The 21,352-nt window shown below is 44.0% G+C and overlaps 4 protein-coding genes across 4 annotated transcripts; 2 read left to right on the top strand and 2 right to left on the bottom strand.

The window, feature by feature from the left end:
* Nucleotides 1–945: 945 nt before the first annotated feature.
* On the bottom strand, nucleotides 946–1,578 carry F5891DRAFT_974008 (uncharacterized protein; the record flags this gene model as incomplete). Its single annotated transcript, XM_041376402.1, has 4 exons — nucleotides 946–1,167; nucleotides 1,214–1,286; nucleotides 1,386–1,505; nucleotides 1,559–1,578. The coding sequence occupies 4 exons, from the start codon at nucleotides 1,576–1,578 to the stop codon at nucleotides 946–948; spliced, it is 435 nt and encodes a 144-aa protein (XP_041234234.1).
* A 1,654-nt stretch (nucleotides 1,579–3,232) lies between these two features.
* On the top strand, nucleotides 3,233–3,484 carry F5891DRAFT_937178 (uncharacterized protein; the record flags this gene model as incomplete). The annotated part of the gene is made up of 1 exon (XM_041374082.1): nucleotides 3,233–3,484. A coding segment is annotated over one exon (252 nt), but the record flags the coding sequence as incomplete, so codon positions are not given.
* A 14,718-nt stretch (nucleotides 3,485–18,202) lies between these two features.
* Nucleotides 18,203–18,833, bottom strand: F5891DRAFT_1180190 (uncharacterized protein; the record flags this gene model as incomplete). Its single annotated transcript, XM_041365883.1, has 6 exons — nucleotides 18,203–18,274; nucleotides 18,336–18,362; nucleotides 18,413–18,481; nucleotides 18,573–18,648; nucleotides 18,700–18,728; nucleotides 18,807–18,833. 6 exons carry the CDS (start codon nucleotides 18,831–18,833, stop codon nucleotides 18,203–18,205), a joined length of 300 nt encoding a protein of 99 aa, XP_041234232.1.
* Nucleotides 18,834–20,308: 1,475 nt separating this feature from the next.
* Nucleotides 20,309–21,140, top strand: F5891DRAFT_937737 (uncharacterized protein; the record flags this gene model as incomplete). The annotated part of the gene is made up of 3 exons (XM_041374123.1): nucleotides 20,309–20,506; nucleotides 20,561–20,731; nucleotides 20,784–21,140. 3 exons carry the CDS (start codon nucleotides 20,309–20,311, stop codon nucleotides 21,138–21,140), a joined length of 726 nt encoding a protein of 241 aa, XP_041234231.1.
* Between the last annotated feature and the right edge of the window lie 212 nt (nucleotides 21,141–21,352).

Genomic DNA, 21,352 nt, shown 5'->3' with positions numbered 1-21,352 from the left:
GGCTCATTTATGGATCAGATAGTACTGGGTCAATTGAAAAACGGGAACAGTCCACCGCCGCTTCGCACAGAGGAGAACATGTGCAACCTGAAAGGCCATTTGAATTCCAGATTAGCCACAGACGTCACATTAATGCAACTTTAAGTCACCAAGCAGCTCCAGTGGCCTTCTTGAATATCCATGACGCATGCTTTGGAGCTAGCCAGCCTTCCATGATCTCAATCCATCTTGATGGTAGGCTCATCAGTGGTTGGCATGAGACGAGCCACTCAGTACAAATATTGCCTTGATGTCAAGTCACAATGTGCGAGGGGTTTCAAAATTCAAATATAAGAATCAGAGTCACATAAACATTCAGGACATGGAGCCACAGAAGTCAAGGTATTCATTTGCCAATTGGCTTTGCTTTTTTTAACATATGACTGTCGCATCTCCACAAAGAACTCATGTGTGACATCAGCAACAAGCGCATAACCTCAAGGATTACGACCACACTCCTCTTCAATGCAAGAAAGTGGTTGGACCTCTATCAACGCTGGAGATCTCTGAGCCAGGAGCACCGAGCTGGAAAGTCTTCGGATCCAATAGGGAAATACGTGGGAATACATCGTATGTTTATGCCTTATTAGATTTTCACAAGTTGCGTGACACCTTCCAGGAGATTGAGCGGTCATTCAGCTGCCAAAGCCCAGACTGGCTCCAGAGTCTACACAGAGTAGCCTCCCAGACATTCTCCTCATGGGAGACAGTCATCCTCATGCCACCCCATGCACTGCCCATCCGAGTCGAAAAGTTATTGGATTGGTGCATATAGCCATCCTGTGACAACACCGAGCATGGTATGTATCTAATGTTACATAGCTGTATTTATTTCTCATCCATGGACCCTCACTCGGTGTAGGCAAGTCTCATCTGCACCCCAATTTCCTTGTATCTCAATCACAATCAAACCAAAATCAAAACCCAACTGAAGAACATTTCGCCAACAGGATAGGTTTGGATAGGTGAGTCATGGAATGGGCTATATTCCACATGTGCAAGCTTGATGAAAGACCCAGTAGGGTTCTGCTTTTGAGATGCCTCAATGACCTCTTGAGGAGGCTGATCATCCTTGTTCTGATCAACTGATGGGTAATGCTGAAGATTGTTGACCTGCTCAAGGAGACCCTAAACATCTATTGCACAATGACGCGCCCATTGTGGATGTTATTACACCATTGCTCAAGATATGCTCGCCTGTCACAACGCTTAAGGAAGAAATCACGCCAATCACATCATCACCATCACTGCAATCGCCGCTCACATCATCAGAGGTCAGGGATGACCCTAAACATCTATTGCGTCTTAGCAGGAGCCTTCTACCACATCAGAGGCTCAAGTCACACCTTGCATCAACCAGAGTTTGCCTCTGGTAATTCCACATGTCACTATTGATCATGCGCACATCGCGCTTTTTACATCTAGTGACTATCGCTTGCCAGTAAAGCATCCATGCATCACGGCACCTGACCACCAAGCAGAGCATGTCTCAGGCGACCCTGGGGTGACTCAGGCGCACCATATTGCGCCTGAGGACATGCAATGCGCGCGCCTAGAGGCATTGTATATTTACCCTCGTCTCATTTCGCGTTTTTTGTCTCTTTCATGTTTAAAGCTCTTAAGGAGCTACATATATGAGGTGCAGCTTTCCCGCGCAATGCGCGCACACTTCTCATGCTTCACGATGTATATGTGCGCGCGCTTTCCCGCGCTTGATCGCCCTATAGTGCCAGCCATCCAGAAGCATCCATCCACTGTCCACCAAGCTCTCTAGTGCGTGTATTTCCGTTTCCCTTATTTGCATATCATTCCACCTTATTTTTATCATGGACCCTTACTTATATATATCTTTACATACTAGACCTTACTCGGTAGCGCTTCGGTAGCGCTTCGGCTCCACATGACAGTGCTTAGGTACCGTATTCAAGCGCCAGCAGTAGATACCAACTTTTCACCTTACTTGACCTCTCACTTTACCTACTACTTACTACCTAGAAAGTTGCAGTAGAAATCTATTCCTTTACATCTTGCACTCTCATATCCCTTATCTTGCATCATATTATCACTTAAGCTTATTCTCTCTCATTTCCGCATACCTGCATGCACTTTCCTGCACTTCGCACAGCACACATGCGCATTCCCGCACCTTCATGGCTTGCGTGCACCTGCGCTTTCTCGCGCTTCACTTCAGCACCTACTTCTAGATCCTTGCTGCACTCGCTTCCCCTTTAGGGTCGAACGCACTTGTCGTCTCAAGTATAGCAGACTAGGCAACGCGTGACCTACAACACTTATAGATACAGTCTGGAGCCTCGTTCGCACCTCGCTGTATTGTTATTTCTACAATGAGACATTAGTGAAAGTACCAAGATATCAAAATATAGTAGCTAATGCTTCACCATCATCTTGACTGGAATCCAACAAACCAAACAGCTTTCCTCCTGGACCATTTTTGCCAAAGGTGAAGCCAAAAGGTACCAAGACACCTTGAGCTTCTGGCTCTTTCTTTTCCTTTACCTTCTTTGCTTGTCAATGCTATAAGCCTTGAAGATGAGGAAGTGATGACCATCAACCCAGCACTCTCCTGGGTTTCTTGTATACTCCCCAATGAAGCATATTCTGTCCATGGACCTCACTGAATCTGTAATCATTTTCACAAGGGCATTCTTTTTGGAGACACTCTCACTGCCTTCCATTTAACTTCAACACCAGATCTTAAGTCCCTGTCACCCATCAATATTCTCACCAAATATGCACTCATTAATTCTGATCACACAGTCTCCCAGTTCATCCAGCATTCTTCCCTCTCCAGTGGCAAGAACACTTGCCGGGACCACAGACATAAACACTTTTACATGTGGAACAAATGTCAATTGCAACTTCACTCTACCTTCCAATCTAAGTGATTATGCCAAGCAGAGTGATCCAATTATACCCTCCCAGTGACCTATTTCCCCTTGGAAACTGTGATATTGTCCTTGTCAATGTTACAAGTGATGACGGCCAAATCAGTATGCATATTTTTTGCTGTCATATTCTAACACTAATGAGGTGATATTCAGCAAGTCGTGTCGTCCAAGTTTGACTTATTTTTTAGCCCAAGGTTCCATATGCTTCCAATCTGATTCTTCCAACATATCTTTCCAGTCCGCTCCTCTACATATAATATTTTGACTTTGTCACCAATCCCAATGACCATCCCAAACTCATGATGTGGACAGTAGAGCGGTCATATGTGGTGGACCAGCATGGCAAACACTATAGGTGTGGTAGTGTAGTATTATTGACAAATGTTACACATGCTGTCAAACTGATACCAGAATATGGTGAGAAGGTCAAGAAGGACATTTCTGTGATGACATGTTTGGAGTCCTATGACTGGTTTTTTCTGAATAACTTTGCAGATAAAGAAAGTTATCATATGTTTAGTACAGAGTTCACATAGTATTGATTGTTAATAGTATTTAGTAGCACAGATTTGAATGCATGCCAATTGATTGCTGTGATTCTGAACTTTTTGAATGGCCCAATGATTATTACAAATGACCCTACTCAGTGTTTGGAAATGCAATTCCCGAATCCTAGACTAGTATTTCAACTCAATCTCAATATGATATCATATAATGCAATACATACACCCATTTAAATATTATACCACTATCAATAGTGGTACTCAAAATAGGTTTTGGAAGGTTTTGAAACTCAGTTAAATGCCAACTAAACACTTCAAACTCATGGCTAGAAACCTCGGTTGATTCAAGGTCAGGCCAGCATCATACATCAGACTTCAAAACAACTATGCCTCCTGCCCATTGTGAATGTATTTAATGTTCTGCATGCTTCAAATCTAACACTCCATTGCACTTGAGGGCAATAAACAATGCATCAACCTCTTGAGGACAGCCCAAAGAATCATCTGGACCATTACTAGCTATTCAGTGACAAAGCAACTGCACTCTTACTGATACATTGGTAAATTATCTGACCACTCAAGCTGCTGATTGTAAGGTCCTATTTTACTCTGATAGGAAAAAAACAATGGCTGCTGTCAACAACCATCCATCGGATATTGCCAAGCTCTTATTTGCAGGCCACCCTAAGAACTTATTAGGTGAGTCCCTGGTCCCAATTTTTCTAGTTCTCAATTGATTGCACCTCATGCTGGGAGATCCAGAGTATGCACTCTGATGTCATGTCCCACCATGACAATAAGCACAAGTGCTTCCGCATGAAGCTCAACATGAAGGAGCACAATTGTGACGTCAAGAAGTACAAGTGACTTCACACTAATCACAAGCATGAGGCCTCTTAAGCCACTGTAAGCCATCAGCGGCTGCAGGAGACCAAAGACACTGAAATTCACCTTCACAAGAGATATCCAAGTCCATGAAGCACATTCATTGGTGCTTGAGAAAGAGGCAGAGACTCTTTGACTCAAAATCTAATACCACCAAATGATGCAGGCCAGAAAGGCCTCAGCATCGGATGGAGGAGCTGAATGAGTCTTTTTTTCATTGTGTTGTTGTGTCTCTGTGTTATCATCTTTGTCATGTTGCCATCTCCATCTAATCATCATGGTCTCTGTTGTTGTTTTCTTGTCGTCATTGTCTCATTATTGTCTCGTCATTGTTGTCTTGTTGTTATTGTTGTTATTGTTGTCATCACTGTCATTGTCATTGTTATCTCATTATCTTCATCATCATCTCGTCGTCAGCATCAGCATTGTTATCACATTATCACATTATCATCTCATTGTTACTCATCTATCTGTTCTCACTATGTCATTTGTTGCTATATGTTTGTTGACATTTTTATGTTTTGTTTCCATTGTATGCACATGCTTTTTATTTTGTAATTGTTGGTACTTTCTTGATTGATGTTTACATAGTTACATATATTTGTTGTACAGGTGTTTAAGTGGTAGTACATGTCCAATCAAACATTGTGGTAAATCATCCTTCCCTATGGTGTGCATCTGAGTAAGGACTATTAAAGAGTGCATTAATCAGCCTTGCACGAGCAGCTTGACCTGGAGTGCCCTCATAAGTCCTGTCTTCAACAACTTCTTCACCATCTGGACCCTCAACTTCTTGATTAATGAAATCTTTCCCCTCTGCATGAGCCCACTTTAGAGAACTCTCATATGTTCCATCCCTCTTGTAATACTCAATTTCAAAGTGAATGATCATGTTGTGTAGGATAATGCAGTACTTGATCCACTGCAGTGAACTCAAGGTCTTTCTCAGCCTGGATCCTGAACCAGAGTTCTCCCTAGTATCTACCAACCAACATTAAGTATCTAAGTATAATATGAGCGCCCGCTGCTGTACATTACTAGAAACTCTGTCAATTTGTTTTCCGGCTCATTAAGAGTCGCTCAGCTCCACCACCTGCACATGTGCATTGCCTCTGCTCAGTGCGCACTACCATTATAGTCACTCATTGTCGCTTGTCATTGCTCATTTGCACTTTGTGTCGCTTTCGCTTGCTTGCGCTTTGCTCATTGTCGCACACCTTACCGGGCTTGGTCAAGCCTGGTAAGGTGTGCGACAATGAGCAAAGCGCAAGCAAGCGAAAGCGACACAAAGTGCAAATGAGCAATGACAAGCGACAATGAGTGACTATAATGGTAGTGCGCACTGAGCAGAGGCAATGCACATGTGCAGGTGGTGGAGCTGAGCGACTCTTAATGAGCCGGAAAACAAATTGACAGAGTTTCTAGTAATGTACAGCAGCGGGCGCTCATATTATACTTAGATACTTAATGTTGGTTGGTAGATACTAGGGAGAACTTAGACTTAGAGTCCAACGATGTGTGGGCAGAAGATAATCATTATACAGTTTAGGCGTGAGTATATACAGTGGCTCAAAAAGTGTCTCAATATTTGTTGGTTTTCATGTAATTGCTTTCTTATGAGTCAGGGTGTGGGAATCTGACTATGCTATAGGGAGGTGTCAGAAAGGTCCACCTCCCAGCTATATTCATGTTCCCTATAGCGTGGGAGGCTGACACTACCGTGTGAAGATATAGACATTTTGGTTTGATGACTCATTGAGACAATATACTCCCTAGTGAAAACTGCCATATCAGGCCATGAGAGGCATGAGTCTCTACACCGGCATGGTAATATTTAGCAGATAAGCCATAGTTGTTTTGCAGTTGCTCAGCAAGTTCATCACACTCCGACTTCAAGAAGCTATACACAATGCTAGTATGGGTAGCATACTGTGACTTGATGAAACCAGTGATAGCTTGAACCACCTTTTTCATGGACAGTTTAGGCTGTACTGCGGCATAGTACAGGTTGGGGCAGTTGAAAGACTGCATCAGGCATAAGGAATTGGAGCATAGGGTTGATCCCTCAAGAAGGGAAGTGTAGAAGGTGTAGGGGGTAGTGAGGAACCAGTGGCTTGGTGGTAAAAATGAGCTGCTGTCGGTCATGTGTGGGACCGGCACTAGAATAGATTTCCTATAAGATAAGGGTGAATATGTTAGCTGGAACTTACAGGAGGCACAAAAAGTACTTATCTTGGGTTGATAACACCTGAAAATTTGATGTCCTGCTCAGTGCTGTGTATGAGCATTGAGGCTGAAGGGTGAGGTCGATGATGACATCATCATGCTCACTGTGAGACAAAACTTCAGAACTTTCCGAAATTTCAAACTCTGCCACAAACTATGTCACATATACACAAATGGATAGGAGTTTTGATTCCCTCGACTCCTGCCCCAATTGTGACCAACCATCCATCCATAAAGAACTCCTGGCCATTGTAGATCAAACTGAAATTTCCCTGGTCAAGCTACAGTACCAGGATGTCCTGGATGATTGGTCTGACTTTGAGAGCGATTCTGACTCTAAGGATTCCCTTTCCACTACTTCAGATGATGATAATTCAATCAATCAATCTTTTAGTTCACCTTCCCCCCCCCTCCCCCCTCTCCTCTATGACAGGGACTTCAGATTCTTCCAGTGATGGTTCTATATCCTCTGATGACATTGCTGTACCTTACAACTGCCTCCATGACACCATTAATGCTCTTTGTGATGAGGTTAAGAGAGCTTGTGTACTCTATAAGCCCGATGAGCCTCCTCTACAAGCACCTCAGCTTGACATGTTGGTTCATCACGAAGAACACCGCCCTCACTTGTTTCAGCAAAAACACTGTGTTGACCCCAAGATCTTCAATGACATCCTTGATTTTATCTCTGATCATCCCATCTTCCAAAATCAGTCCAACAATCCTCTCCAACAATCCTCAGCTCCCTGTCTCCATTCAACTTGCCATTTTTGAATCAAGCAGGCCACTATGGAAATGCTATTACTCTTGAAGATGTCGCTCAATGGGTAGGCATGAGTGTTGGGTCTGTAGTTAATTGCACTAATTGTATGATGATTGCGGTGCTTGATGCTTATGATCAGTTTATCTGCTTTCCAGCAGATAATTCTGAGGATGCTGATCTGGCTCACAAATTTGCCAAGTTGTATACCTGCCTAGAGTGGAAGAGTGGCTTTCTAGCAATTAATGGCTCAACTATGAATCTTTTTTTACCAAACTTGGTTACTTTGGTGAGACATTTTATGATAGGAAATCCAAATATTCCCTTGGCTGCCAGGTATTTTTGTTTCAACTATTTGTATGTGAAAATAAATTTAATTCTAGGCAGTCATTTTACCACATAATCTTCTCGTAGTTAATTATTCTCTGGATCATCCTAGGAGTGTCCACAATGCATTTGCTTTTTGATCCACTTGTTTTTATCAAGAGCATGCTAACCTTCTACCTGATGGTCATTGGGTTTAGGCAGACAGTGCATACCCATTAGAGCCATGGTATATTGCTCCTTTTAAGAAGCCTTGCAATGGGAGGTTGACAAAGAACCAGAAGTCCTTTAATTATCATCTCTCTAAGGTATTTTTTTTCAAGGTTTATTGAATTTTTTCAGATCCATGTTCATGTTAAATATACATTCACTGTTTTGAAGGGATGGTTCCAGTCCCTTTGAGAACTTAGACTTAGAGTCCAACGATGTGTGGGCAGAAGATAATCATTATACAGTTTAGGCGTGAGTATATATATATACTAAGTAATGTTAAGCGCTGTCAAGCGCTAAAGTGAACTGAGAAGTGAAGCGGATATGAGATAATATGTAATATAAGGGTCCATGACAAAAACATATGGAATATGGCCATAAGCCCTGGAGATATGTCAGAATAAATGGAAATAGGATGGAAATACACACTGACAAACTGAACAGACATGGAATGGATGGATGGAGGACAAGTGACAGAACTGAGAATGTGCAACCGGAGCACTCGTGCATGCAAGCAACCAACAAAGCACTAAGTGCACTGAGGTGAGATATGAGTCACGCTATATTAGGAAGTGATTGAGACATTGGGAATTTAGATCCCTGCAAGCCCACAGAGATATTAGTCTCTACAGTGCAGCACTACTCAAGATCCATTATCCATTTCAACTTGAGGCTCAAGGGGCAGCAACATCCTGGAAAGTAGCTTGAAGGTAGCCATACTCTCAACAACTACAACATTGTCTTTCACTTTACCTTACATCTGCAGATCTTTTTCATGTGTCCTCCTCCCCTCAGCACTTATTTAGTCCCTCTAGCATTCACTACCTTCCTTCCAGTACTCTGCATTCACAATATGGCCAATACATACTCTCCAGGCCCTCATATACCTTATTATGCAAATGCCCTTGAAACACCACACACTGGGAGTTTGAAATTCACTCCTGCTCCTGCTCCCTCTTTTTATGAATGTTAACATTTGAAATATGATGTAACAGTATATCTACTATAAGTTGCTTTTTTTTACTCTATGTATGACTTTCCCCCATGAACATACACTTTGAAAAATCATAAGTGTTTGAATCTCCAACTTTGTGCTAACATGTGCCAAGCATGTTTTGTCAAGTTTTAAATATTTTAAACAAATTGAATCCACAGTCACACTCAGCTCAGGCTGAGTTCTGGTACTTTGCACATGCACATCACCTCTGATGTATGCTCACTCTCTTGAGTCTCCTATAGAAGCTGCATATAGCTCAGACAATCTGAGTCTCGATTGTTCATCTTCGCTATCTCTCAGCATTTGAGCATGTCTGCCTGTGCACTCCCTGCACCAGTTTGTTTTAGCTATTTATTGAAATCTCACTTTAACTCAATTTCCATCATTCCTCCATGTCAACCAGTCAAGATGCCTCTTCCAGTACTGCATGAACTTCACTTAGGGGACCCACCATGTCAGGGTCTTCAACTCAAACCAATGCTGGAGGACCCTCTCTACCCCAATTGGACTTGGTGGAGAGATGTATCAACTTCATTAAAGATTTTAAACACAGCATCATCTCAAAACATGAGGCCTATGTCTCTATCATAAAGGCTGTCACAACAGGAACCTGTGAGGCATCCGATCAAACCGAGTCTTTCATTATGGCTCTGTACTTCAACATGCCTGAGGAATGGACCAGAGGATTTGAAAGAGCCAGAGATGAGTATGAACCAGATACCGTGCTGTAGAGACTCATGCCTCTCATTGTGTGATATGGCAGTTTCCACTAGGGAGTACATGGCATGAACTTGTAGCATTACCCTGTGTGCTATCTGCAGCTATTCCTAATGATGTGTGCACTTTCCCGTGCAATGCGCAACATGCACGTACCCTTCCCATGCTTCATGATATATATGCATGTGCACTTTCCCGCACTTGAGTGCCCTATAGTGCCAGCCATCTGGACACATCCATCCACTGTACCAAGCTCTCTAGTGCGTATATTTCCATTTCTCTTATTTGTTCCACCTTTATTTTTATCATGGACCCTTACTTACATATATCTTTAAATACCTTACTTGGAAGGACTTCGGCTCCGCATGACAGCGCTTAGGTGCCATATATAAGCGCCAGCAGTACAAACTTTAACTTTGGGAACAATTACTAACTAACTGAACCCCCAAGTACTCACTACCCAGTTCCCTAGAAAGTCGCAGTAGCAATTTATTCTCTGACATTCACCTTGCACTCTCACCTCTTGTCTAGTGTCTAATCATCACTTAAGAAAACTCACTCTTACTCTCCCTTGTTTCCACATACACGCACACACATTCCCACACTTTGCATTGGCCAACCAGTGATGCCTTCAATGCCTACTTCTAGATCTTTGCTGCACTCACTTCCCCTTTAGGGTTGAATGCACTTGTCGTCTCAAGTATGACAGACTAGGCAAAATGCAATCTTACAACATTTATAGATACAGTCAGAAGCCTTGTTTGTGCCTTGCGATATTGTTGAACCTTCAGTGCACCGCACAGAAGATAGAGAAAGTGTTGCTCCTAGAGAGATTGAACATCAGCAAGAATCAAGTTTTGAGTGTGATGAACCCACTTGGAAATGTGCCAAGCTCAACCTTGACTGTCTTTATTGAGCCAAATGGTCAAGTACAGCAGGTTAGCTCTCCACAAATCTCATGCGAACTAATGATGGTCTCCTCAACTGGTCGCAAGACCCCAAAGAAGTCAAATGATATCTCATGTATAACTGATGCAGCCTGGTGTAGAAACTACAATACAGCGAGGCGCAAACGAGGCTCCTGACTGTATCTGTAAATGTTGTAAGGTCGCGCATTGCCTAGTCTGCTATAAGTACTTGAGACGACAAGTGTGTTCGACCCTAAAGGGGAAGTGAGTGCAGCAAAAATCTAGAGGTATGTGCTGAAGCAAAGCACGAGAAAGTGCAGGTGCGCACAAGGCACAAAGGCGCAGGAATGTGCGGGAAAGTGCACGTGTGTATGCAGAAATGAGAGAGAGTAAGAGTGAGTTTGCTTAAGTGATGATATAATGTAAGACAAGAGATGTGAGATGTGATGTGCCAAAGAATAGATTTCTACTGCAACTTTCTAGGTAGTAAGTGGTAAGTAAAGTTGGGTTCCAGTAAGGTAAGGTAAGGTAAGGTGCCTAATGGTATGTACTGCTGGCACTTAAGTATGGTGCCGAAGTGCTTCCGAGTAAGGTATGTAAAGATATCTATAAGTAAGGGTCCATGATAAAAATAAAGGTGGAACAATATGCAAATGAGAGAGATGGAAATATACGCACTAGAGAACTTGGTGGACAGTGGATGGATGCATTCTGGATGGCTGGCACTATAGGCACTCAAGCACGGGAAAGCGCGCATGCGCACATATACATCACAAAGCGCAGGAAGAGTGCACGCATGGTATGCGTTGCGTGGGTAAGCTGCACCTCATATAGGGATAGCTGTGGATAGTACACAGAGTGGTGCTGCAAGTTCGTGCCATGTACTCCCTAGTGAAAAGTCCCATATCACACCATGAGAGGCATGAGTCTCTACACCGGAATTCCACAAAGCTGTATGGGCTGAGATTGTCACAGGAAAGTGTGTCAACCTTGATGCCATTCATTCAATCATCTCTTCCTTGTGCACCATTGATAAATGTACAGAAACCATCGGAAACATTGAAATCAAGTATTCAGGGGCCTTGGAAGCAGCAACAAAGAAGATCACAACTGTGACACAGTGGTCAGCAGCCTGGAATAGATCCATCAAGTCCATGTTCTTTCATTGAGAGGATGAGCTCACTGCTTACATATGCTGAATACATTAACAACAGATTTGACCTGCACCACAAGAGATCCCATGAGAGGGTTATCAGATATGACAAGACCATCAGAAATAGAGCAGCAAACTCACACAGGATCAAACTCAGTGACTTTGCAGCATTCATGGACATTTATGAGTCCCATTTCCAGACAGGTGGAAGACACTATGAGGATGACAAAAAGGTGTCTAAGCATGGTGCTCCTGCATGGGACAAGACCTCTTTCAACTGACATGAACCTTGTCGCAAATGGAACAGCAGAGAGTGTTCTTGCAGTTCAAACACCTGTTGCTATGTGCATGTCTGCTCACATGAGCAAGACGGTAGGTTGTGTGTATGACAACACACAGAACCAAAGCACTTCAAGGAGTCAAAGTCCAAGTCCAGTTAAATGGCCTCTCAAGTGCCAATGTCATAGATGAGGACTTATTTGGTCACTGGCAGATGCTTCTTTTAGTCCAACTGCTCGTTCTTCAGAATATGCTGAGCCCATTCCTTCTCCATTAAATAAAACCTCTGACAGTGATGCTGCTCATACCATCGCTCAGAGACCAGACTTGTTTTATATCATTACTCTGATCAATATTGATCATTTTGAAAAGCTTCTCGAAGATCATCCTATCAACCCTTCATCAAATCTGTTTGTTGAGCTTTGTGTCAGGGTTTCTGGCCATGGGCCAATACTTCTGACCATTCATATCCTTTTATCAATGACAATTCCTCACACACTTGCTCCAAGATGGATGAGCAGCTTAAATTCATAGAGGATCAGTTAGGTGAAGAGATATGTTTAGGTCGCATCTCTGAAAGCTTCAGCATGGATCTCTACCTGGGGATGTACAGTGTCCCCATGCACACTGTGCCTAAACCAAATTCAGATAAGCTACACTTGGTCATTGATCATACTGCAGGTGACTATTCTCTTAACTCCATGATTGACAAAGATGACATCAAGGGGATAAAACTTGATGGTTCGCACTCGCTTGGAGCTTCTCTTCTTTGCTTCCAGGAATAGCATCCTAATGTTGAGTTGGTAATGTTCAAGTCTGATGTGTTCCAGGCTTTCCATTGGTTGCCTATACATCTCTTATGGCAGGTCAAGCAGATCTTGACAGTCCATGGCCAACGGCATGTGGATCGTAACAACAATTTCAGCAGCAGAGGTTCACCAAAAATCTGGATCTCATTCATGTCTCTTGTAGTGTGGATTGCAATTCATTGTACTCTCATCAATGCCCTTAAAACATACATGGACAACTCTTTCTCTTTCAAGATCACAAGGCGAGTCCTATATTACCCCCCATATGACTGCTATTTTCCCATGAAGCAGACTCGCCTTCTACTGCTCTGGGATGAGCTACATCTTCTGCACAAGTGTTTGAAACAAGTCTTCAGATCGCTGTTAACTGTCATCAGTTTCAAAGTAGATCTGAACTCCATGCAAGTTTCACTGCCTTTGGAGAAGAAAGTAGCACTGGTGGTGGTCTTGTAGCTGATGTATTTGCTTCCTCCAAGTGCTACAACAACATCTTGTTTGTTGCTATGCTTGTCACTGGATACAAGACTCTCCAGCACCTCGGTGAATTGGTGTGACCTGATGCACTAAAGCATCAATCTTATCACAAAGTGGCCTTGCACCACATGCTTCAAATTGATGTCAACTCCACGTCCTATATGTTACCTTATCAAAAGAACAGCAACCTGGGAGCGGGTTGCCAGATCTTGCTGTTGGCTGAGCACAACATATGACTTGACCCTTTGGCACTTTGAATTGGTATGTGTGTTAGAAAAAGTTATTTTTGCTTGGCATGCCTGATAAGGCATTGCAAGCCCTCAATTGACTGAGCCCATTTGAAGTGCCTTGGAAGTGGACCTGAAAATCTTGCAAGTGGGACTCAATTGACACTTGCAAGCTGATTGCAACCTCATTTAGGGACAGATTAGGACAGATTTTTTGCAAAAGTTTCATTTACGGCCCCTTGTAAGCCACTTGCGATGCAATTGGAAGTCCTTTCCAATAAATTTCGGGTGTTCTTGCATTGATCTTGCAACCCCTCAATTGGCCTCAAGAGGGGTCCCTTGCAAGGCACCTTTAGAAATTTCCGACATGTCTGCTTGTGATCACAAGTTTCAATATCATCCACAAATCTGGGTTACCTCACGTGATACCACACCAACGTGAGCCTGGTTCATGTAGTACTTACACCATTTCTTTGGAACTGCTATTTCGGGACACTTGATGCGCGCTGAAGGCACTACCGCTCTGGCTGCAACTGGCATCACACCTGCACTGATACAGGCAGTGAAATGTTGGTCTTCAGATGAGTTCCAGAAATACATTCACAAGCACCCTTTCCTGCTTCAGCTTCTCATACACAGGTCTAGGACATGATAACTCAACAGCTCCCTTGTTTAAAAAATAAAATAAAATAGCCCTATAGGATTTTGTCGAGACAAGTCTCTCCCTTTTCTTGATCTGGTTGCTCAACTCGTTGTTTCATGGTGTTCTCAGCAACTGGTACTGTACAATATTTCTCGAGTCTTGTCCTTTCATGTACGAGCTGTCAGTTTCGCGCTGTTACAATTTATGCAGGTCCTCTGAGCATTCAGCTGGAGGCCCAGCTTGCCTTAAACCCTCGTTATGAGTGTCACCAAGTGCAAGTTGATTCAAGCGAGTTGAAACCAACTTTAACTGAGAATTCAAAGCATGTTACAGCTAACATCATATTGATAGGCCAGAATCCATTTTTGTTCATTCACCACTTTTGTTTAGTTGTGGAGCTGGCCAAACAAAAGGGTCCTGCCTATTACAACTTCGTTGGGGTGAGATACCCTCAGAGTAGGAGTTGAAGAGCGAGCAGCTCACATTCACGATCATCAATGGCAACCATAGTGGTAGCAATATCGGAAGGATTTTATTTGAAACTATCAATAACTACGACTTTCACACCAAGGTTGGATGGTTCATGGCCGACAACGCCACCAATAATGACACAGCAATTCAGACCATTGCACTCACTATTGACCCTTCTGGTGAGGAATGGGTTGCAGGAGAGCACTGTGTACAGTAAGGGTTATATTTATATCACTTTCTATTATATGCTAACGTCTTTTCAGTTGTATGGAGCATGCCCTACATCTGGCCGCAAAACATTTCATTGAAGAGGTTGTGCCTACCCCTGCAAGTGTTCTCATCAGGAACGAGACCAATGAAGATGACGATGATGAAGTGACTGACTTCGATGTCGCTGATACTGTGGGCAAAGCCCTTGCGTTTGTTGGGCAGGTAAGTTTGTGCCTCGTCTGATTAGCCTTGCTTTGACTCTGTTTATTTAGGTACAGAAATCTCCCCAAGCCCGTACTTTCTTCCACAAGTGTTGCACAGAGGTCAATGAACCCAACCTTGAGCTTTTGAAATGGATTCGCACTCGATGGGCCTCACTGTTTGGCATGTTGGAGCGCACCCTCAAGTTGTGTAAGGTTAGTTTACCGCTACTGTCCCTACAAACAATTACTAACTCTATTGACAGGGTGTGAATAGATTTATACAGCTTGCAGATGATAGCGACGAAGTCCACAACCTGCAGGGCAAGTCCTATGGCACATTCAAGCTCTCAGCCGAGGAATGGAAGAACTTAGAGTTGATGCATGATGTGCTTCAGGTGCGTGCTTCTTCATTGATGAGTTTAATTTTTATTAACTTATTGCATTACCAGGAGCCTGCAAATGCACAGCAATCATTCTCTGCGACTCATGAACCCACTGTATGGCATGTGATCCCGGTACTTGAATTCCTCCAACAAACCTGGCAAAATATGGCCGGGTCTTCGAAGTCTGCTGACTTTGCAACCGCCATTGACTCTGGCATTGACAATCTTCGCAAGTGGTACCACAAGATCGATGAAACTGATGTCTATTTTATTTGTCTCAGTACATGTTTTGATTAATGTAAAGCCCTATCTAATGTATTGTATCTAGTGCTGGACCCCAACTATAAGACTGCGTATGTGAAGAGCAAATGGGAGCCCTGCAACTTTGACAAGGGCATGAGATGCCTGCAGATTGTTTTCGACAGATACTATCATCACAATTCCTTGCCGGATGCAGAGCCTGCTGTTGTGGCTCCTTCCTTTCTTGCATGCCAAGGCTCATATGGCCACAGCTGGATGTGTGACACTGTCAAATCCCATGGTGTGAGTGACACTGCAAGCCGAAGGCCTTGTCAAGAGCTCGAGGACTACCTGGCTTTCCCGCTAGAGGATATCAAGAACGTAGTAGCTTGGTGGGGCATGAGTGTTTTTTTTCGAATCCCTATGCCTTACAAGTTGACATAAATATTCCTTAGCATCATTCAATTCAATATCCTACTATCTGTTACGCACTCAAATAGATCTGTTATGTGGAGCCCTAAGAGGGGCGTCGTCCGCTAACGTTTGTGACGTAACCGGAAGGGTCCGGTGTAGCGACTGAGACCGGTGACGACGAGTCAGCAGATATCAGAGACGCACGTGTCACGTGACTTCTAAGACGGATGTCTTCAAAGTCACTGATGTTCTCAAAGTAAGGACAGTCTTGTCCGAACGATGAGTAGTCGATCGAGGTAGACTTAGGCGCGATGAGCACCTAAGAAAAGATACTAGAGACTGAAGCTGAGGGGGCTTCAGAGGGAAGTATGTTCGAGGGAAGATTGAGTAGATTCAAGTTAGGGAATCTAGTACAGAGTGACCGACTACTTATACTAAGTGGAAAGGGTTAAGGGCAAGGCTACCGTACTGTAGGTAAGGGCAAAGGGGAAACGGAAAGGGTATAGGTACACTGGTAGCAGAGCCTGATTAGTGATGTGAGGTCGAATGCGGAATGAGACCGAGAAACGTTGGAACGAGCCAACGGTAGATGATACAATGCACAGCACGCATGAGTCAGAGGAAAGATAAGACAAGATAAGGAAAGCCACATTGGTGGCACGAGTCAGAACGAGTCATAGCCCAAAGGCACGTGCGCACGTTGGTGCGATAGGAGGGGGATGAGGGACGGGAACGGTCCCGAGGATCCGGTCAACAGATAGTTGGTAGAGAAGTACGAGCCGGAGGCATACGAGGGCGAGGACGAAGGGGAAAAATGATAGGGGGGCCATGTAGCCGATGTTACTTGTAACACTGAGAGCTCACAGATATAATTTGATGGACCAGCAGGCTGGAATCTAATAAGTGTTGAGCATCGACATTTGATGCTGCCAGTGGGTGGTATAAGTCAGAATTAGAAGAGGGAAAAAATAGTCGTCATGCTAATGTCATCATTGGTAAGCATTGCAATCACATGATCAAGTCATTTATATTACATTTTAATAGAGATATTGATACACACAGCCCTAGCGCACCAATCTTTGGGTGAGGGTGAGGGCAGGAGTGATTCAGAAGGCACATATGTCACCAACAAATTGTTTACTACTGAAAAAACTCGACTGATACATAAGATGGCTAGATTTGTAGTAGGAAGACTCAACAACGATCATTTCACAGTACTAACATTGCGGGAAGAACAGCGAATATCAGCATCGTCGACAGGAACCTTAGTCCTCTTGCCCCTTGCTGCCTTCTTCTGTGCCAACATATTACAGTGACCTATCTCCGTATAATACGAGGGAATGGACGTGCATAATATCCCGTATGATATGGGCCAGCGGACCATGGGCCCATGATAAAAATATCCTTGACTATGACGGATGAGCAGGGAGGCAAATTATTCCCGATGGAGGCAGGTGGGCCCATGCAGGGAATATATAGAGTAGATGAGTGGGCCGATGTACATGAATATTAGGTAGACGGGTGGGCCGAGGTAGTTGGATATTATGCAGATGGGTGTATTAAGGTAGATGTGTATGAGAGAGATGGGTAGGTACTTGTTATCACATTCACGGGTGGGCCCAGACACATATTAAATTAGACGGGTGGGCCGAGGGTGGTATAAAATATAGATAGATGGGTGGGCCCATGTGTATCATAATTGTAGACATGATGGAGCTGAGGTAGTTGTACATCAACCAAATCAGAGGAGGTAATAAATCAAAGTTACCAAGTTCCCGGAGCATCAGGTGATCTCCTGACATGGCAGTGCAAAGCTTGTGTTGCCCTATGAGACCCAGTGAGAACCGGACCTCACCGTATCGACAGAAAACGGCCGAAATATTGATGAGCCACAGACATAAGATTTCCGTAGATGAGCGTAGAGAATGGGACTTATAGTCGATTTTCTAGCAATGCTGTTCGACGGAGATCTCACGATTTCACACTGATTCTCGCATATGATATTTCTGTTGACTATCGTAGATTCTTAAATGTAGTCGTATTGCACAATGAAACTACAGAAATCGCATGAAAACGACGCTAATATACATTGCGAGAACAAATGAATGACACCGCAAAAATGAAATATACATAACTATACTACCTGCTGCAGTCTGTCCACCTGGTCCTCGCCAGCAACCCACCTGATGTCAACCGCTGCACCCATGGTGGATGCCAACTAGTATAGGCTGCCAGAAGAGATCTTGTTGATGATGTCGACTGTATTGCCGTTCCATATATTGTCCTTGACCTGAGAAAAAAAATGTAAACAGCTGTATCAGGATGAGTGCGCATTTAGTTGAGTTCATTACCAGCTTCAGCGCATCGGGATCATAAGCCTGCAAGACATAAATCAATCATGTGAAACATGTAGCATAGGAGTACGTACCAGCTGCTTCTCTTTCATCAGGTCAGACCAGTAAATCCTGAAATTGGCTGATGAGCCATTTGCGACAATCTGCTTCAACCATCGGTGTGCGCAGAGTGACCTAAGCCCAAAATTCCAGGTCAAAGGTTGATACAGTGTTCTAGATCGACACATGACATACCTTCCGTTCTTCGATGTACTGGGTCACTGCAGGATTTGGGACAGTAGATTCACATTTTCGCTCAGCAAGCTTCGCACTGTATGTACCCAAGTCAGTGCCAGTTTGAACAAGGTCTTTGAAGACTTACAGAGGGTTCTTGATTATGGGGAAGGAGGTCTACAATACCATCAGTATCTGTGAACATAATACAAGCACGAGTTGGCGACTTACCATGGTCACACATGTTACTTATACAGGTGTTTCTGTGTCCTCAGTGCTCATGTCGACAGTGTCATTGCCATGATCGAGACGGTCTTGAGGAGTGGTATCTGCTGTGTTTGCACAGTGGATGAAGCTTCCAGAGAGTTGCTCGCGTCATGAGTAATCGATAATCAGCAAAACACAAGGCACAGGAAGAGACATGGGCCCAGGACCAGATCAACCTGGGATGAAGCCATCATACTAGTATGTAGTTGAAAGTAAGGATGCGCGTCGCATACACTTATCAAGTTAAAAACAACACAAACAAGTGACAAGTGATTTGAATTTTGCTGTGTTCGATTGATTGATTGACCTATGTCTGCAAAAATGTGCAAGACAATATTGACAAAATTGTGTGTTTGCTTCTTTTGATCGAGACGACACACATCAACTTTCTCAATAATATGCTGAATTCACGATTTGCGTAGCTTTGACAATATTTGTAAATATATCTATTGTTTTCCATTGATACGGTGAGGTCCGGTTCTCACTGGGTATGAGACACCAAGTTCTGACCACCAGAATTTGAGTCAACTGTACCGAGTTCCGGGACCCAGAACTCAACACATAATTTAGTTAATACTTTTTGATGGTGCACAGGTTGTCTTGCAGAATGTGGAATCCAGGGTGCGAAGCTTGTGTTGCCCTATGAGAAGCCAAGTTCCAAGTTCCGAGTTCTGGGACCCGGAACTCAACACATAATTTAGTTAATACTTTCCATGTTAAATGGCCAACCAAAATTGAGATGATTCTGAAGAGAGCAGCAGGTGCTCTCTTGACATGGCCTCTGATGGTGCTTAGGTTGTCTTGCAGAATGTGGAATCCAGGGTGCGAAGCTTGTGTTGCCCTACAAGAAGCCAAGTTCCGACCACCAAAATGTGAGTCAACTGTACTCAGAGGAGGTAATAAATCAAAGTTACTGAGTTCCTGGAGCAGCAGGTGATCTCCTGACATGGCTGTGCGAAGCTTGTGTTGCCCTATGAGACGCCAAATTCCGACCACCCAAATATGGGTCAACCGTACCGACTTCCGAGTTCCGGGACCCGGGAGTCGACAAATGAATATCTGATGACCAGCACACTTCCAATCAGGTAGTATTTCATTGAGCAATGGATAATAATACATCTTTGACAGCCAAAATTATCCAAGGCTCCCTTATCTGATCCTCTCTATCTCCACCCCCTATAACACCAAAGTCCGGACATCCAGCATGAACGGTTCTTCCCCTTCCCCTCCTGATAGCATAAACATCTGGCGCACTTGGGCCCTGACTGTGACTTATGAAGCAGGGGAATATACTGAACAGAAATTCAAGGCAGAGAAGACTGGAGGAGGCCCAGTCATACCTTCCCCCAACCTAGACACTGATCTGGTGATGGCGTGTGATCGCTTGGCTGATGTACTCATAAAGGCATCTAAAAATCCCAGTGGGTCTTCCTGCAGATTCGGAAAATTCGTTTTATCATTCAAATTCCTGCATGACAGTTCAGATGCAGATGGATATTGCAAGATATAGCAAATTGATCTCCCCGAAGGACACCGGGCATAATGAACATAGAGAGGCGAGGTTGCTTGAGAGGTGTCCTCCTGGCCATGAAGGCAAAAGGTTGGTCGACGAACCTGCCACAATTCTCGATGCATCTGGTGCCATCATTGGATGGTACCTCCCAGACGCCCTGACCGACACCACCCAGGTGTGTGATATACATTGTTACTCAATGGATATTGAATATTAATGGAACCTACAGAAGGAAATCAGGGAGGCCACTGATTTGCTCGCTCCAAGCCTCGAAAAAAGTGTAAGGGCTGATGGCAATTGGCGAACTAATCAAACATTGTTCAACCAGGGCTCGGAAGATGTTGGACCAACTCCCAGATGCATCAATCTATCTCTGGCATGGTTTCAACAGGGACACGAGGTAGGATCTGATGAGATGGTGATTCCGGCAGTCATACTCACCAATCCCAAAGAATGTGTCAGATCCGGAGGTATCTGCATCATTGAAGGGACCTTCCTGCAAGAATATCCTCAAAGCCATTGCAAGGCCAGCAGCCATCGCGTCCGCGGCACTCAGAGTCATGCATCCTGAGCAGTACTGGGCAGGGTTGAGAACCTTGTCAAACCTTGGAAATATAGCAGTAAGCAAGGATCTGCCATGGTCCCGAGTTCCGAATTTCGGAGGTCGGGGTTCAGCGACCCGGAGCTCGGCAACTGCTGGGTGTGGGTTTCGGGACTCGGGACTCGGAGCTCATGACATGGGACTCAACACTGTTCTGAATAGCGAGTCCCTGACACCCAATTCCTTAACCAAGAAACATGAACCATGAAATGCAAAATACTGACAAATGCTATCTCCAATGCTCCGAGTACCCTGACACCCAACACAGTTGCCGAGCTCCGGGTCACCGAACCCCAACCTCCAAAACTCGGAACTCGGGACCTGGGCTTCCGGGACTCGGGAGGAGGAGCTCGTGACATGGGACTCAACACTGTTCTCAATACCAAGTCCCTGACGCCCGATTCCATAATCATGAAACAT

Source organism: Suillus fuscotomentosus (assembly GCF_016647785.1).
Source record: "Suillus fuscotomentosus strain FC203 chromosome Unknown F5891scaffold_1, whole genome shotgun sequence".
Lineage (NCBI taxonomy): Eukaryota > Fungi > Basidiomycota > Agaricomycetes > Boletales > Suillaceae > Suillus > Suillus fuscotomentosus.
Note: the sequence above shows the minus strand (reverse complement) of the source record. Positions and strands in the feature narration are given on the sequence as shown.